Consider the following 2,414-nt stretch of genomic DNA (forward strand, 5'->3'; position numbering starts at 1 on the left):
GTTTTGCTGTCATCATCAACTGACTCAATGCTCTCATGACATGTTATAACCTTACCTTCTGCTCTTTCTCAAACAGTCAAAACCATTAACATAAACATTGTGTCAGAATCATAAAGATAAAATAAAAGAATTTATAGTTTTCATCTTCAATTTTAATCTCCATCTCAGTCCTTCAAATTGTTTGATTTGCTCCTCTTTAAGAACCTGAATATCGTGTCTTATATTTTATCCACATATATCAACATCAGATTCCACANTTAAAACAAGTGTTATAGCTCGAAACCCAATACTGATGTCAATCTCTAGACATTGACATTCTAACATAATCTTAAAACAGATGTGAATTTAGAGATTGACATTCTAACATATAATGAGAATTGGAATAAGTCCAGTGTTTGATGGACTTATTGGGATGCCAGTCATGACCATGATGCAGCTTGACACCATGGATTCTATCAGTAAGGTTTTGAACATGATACAATTTCGTTGAGCAGAGGTTAAACCACTTTGGAGTAGTTGCATGAACCCCAATTTCAGTGCTGATTTTACCAGCAAGTGTCATGATGATAAAGAAAGAAGCAAGAACTATATGAAACAAGAAAAGGGTGGTAGATGGTAAATTTGTAGTGTGTAGTAAATGTGTAGTAAATTTGTAGTGTGAAAATTGATACAGAGGATCATATGGAAAAGGTTGAACAAATCCAATCAAAGCTTGCTCCAAAAGAGAACGATTCCATTGTAAAGTTGGTATCAAAATGATCGGTGGCCACTTGCACTGTTTGTTTCCAACATGGAAACTTTCCACACTCGTCCATGTCACTTATATACTCTTTCTAATATTGGGACCATGCTAGTGGCTCGTGGCACAATCTATGAGACAGCCACTGTAGTGCATGGGGTACAACTAGCAGAAGATGAGGTCAAGGTCACGGTGGATGATGTTGTTGTAGCAGATGCCATTCTTCCTCTCCCTACAATTGAGTTCATGACTGTGGAAGATGCATTTAAGTCCTTCGTTGCCTGGCCTAGACCTTTGGTTGGTGATGTACCTGACCCCCCGGTAAACACTCATATTATATGCTTCTCAATTTTAATATTTACTTCTTATTGATGTCATAACATAACCATTTTTTCATGTAACAGCAGACAGGTCAAGAGAGAGGTCCTACACCGAAGAAGCCTCATTTATCTGAGGACGACCCTCTTGGTGCGTTAGACGAGCTTGCTAACATCATTTCAGAAGAGCCNATGATTGTACAATGGGATTCTACTTTATTTGGAAGAGAAACNAATATTCCATTGTACTTGCATCAAGAAGANGTTAGTGAGCTTGTGTCGGGGAGAGAAGAAATTAACATTACACTCATTCAACTGTGGATGATGTAAGTTTATTAGAACTTTTTTATATAATTCTTGTTTATGAAGTTACTTATATCAGATTATTTCTTTATTTCAGGTTTATGTCTGGTGTTAGTAACAAGAAGGGCTTCAATGATGTATATGGGTTCATTGACCCCTCTATGACTCATGAAAGAAATAAATTTGATGATATCCAATCATACATCACCACCTGCTTTGCAATGGGGAAGGAGATATATTTTCTCCCTTATATACTTGGGTAAGTGAAGTTTGTGAACTTTAAAGTTTCATTTATTAATTTTGGTATATGACAATTAAGTTATTATCAATTTCAGGCGTCATTGGCAGCTACTTGTGATCTCCATACCAGAGAACAACTGCTGTCTGGTTTTGTTCATTGCATAAGTCTCCTCCCAGTCCTCTTAGACATGTAGTAGATTGGTAAGAACCTCAAAGTTTCAACTTTCTTTGTTATATAAATGTATGCGAAAGCAATTTTTTTTAATAGTTCCCTTGCAACACATATGATGTTATCTGGGAGATCTACTGCTACAGCTAAAAAGCTCTTATGGGTTCCCCTTAAGGTTTGGTATTTTAGTCTATACTTTGTTACATTTTGTACCATTCCAATGATGTTACTTAAAATTTTATAATTATGATGTTATACTCTAGTGTAATAGACAAACAGGGTCATATGAATGTGGTTACTACGTCATGTTTTGGATGATGACCACTATTCGTGCACGTTACACTAGTGGATGGGAAACGGTAATATTTAGGTTTGATTTTTTTTTCTCCAAGCTTAGATTTCATATGCACTAATTGAAATAATTGTGTTTTATGAAGAAATTCAATATGTCTGCTCCAATTCCAGAGAAGACACTTAAACTCGTGAGGAAAACACTAGCTAAATATGTAATTCAATTATATAATAGTATGTAGTACATATTAGGATATAATAAGTTCTAAGTTTATGCTTTTGTACTTCATTAGTAGTTTAACTTTGTACATGGGATTGATTTATGATCACATTGGATTGATTTATGTTTCTAAGA

General features: G+C 35.0%; 1 protein-coding gene across 1 annotated transcript; it reads left to right on the forward strand.

Annotated features, from left to right (window-relative positions):
* Positions 1 to 847: 847 nt before the first annotated feature.
* On the forward strand, positions 848 to 2,127 carry LOC106753228 (the record flags this gene model as incomplete). Its single annotated transcript, XM_014635020.1, has 5 exons — positions 848 to 1,060; positions 1,144 to 1,382; positions 1,457 to 1,618; positions 1,868 to 1,943; positions 2,032 to 2,127. Coding segments are annotated over exons 1-5 (786 nt in total), but the record flags the coding sequence as incomplete, so codon positions are not given.
* Between the last annotated feature and the right edge of the window lie 287 nt (positions 2,128 to 2,414).

This window comes from Vigna radiata, unplaced genomic scaffold, assembly GCF_000741045.1.
Source record: "Vigna radiata var. radiata cultivar VC1973A unplaced genomic scaffold, Vradiata_ver6 scaffold_1240, whole genome shotgun sequence".
Lineage (NCBI taxonomy): Eukaryota > Viridiplantae > Streptophyta > Magnoliopsida > Fabales > Fabaceae > Vigna > Vigna radiata.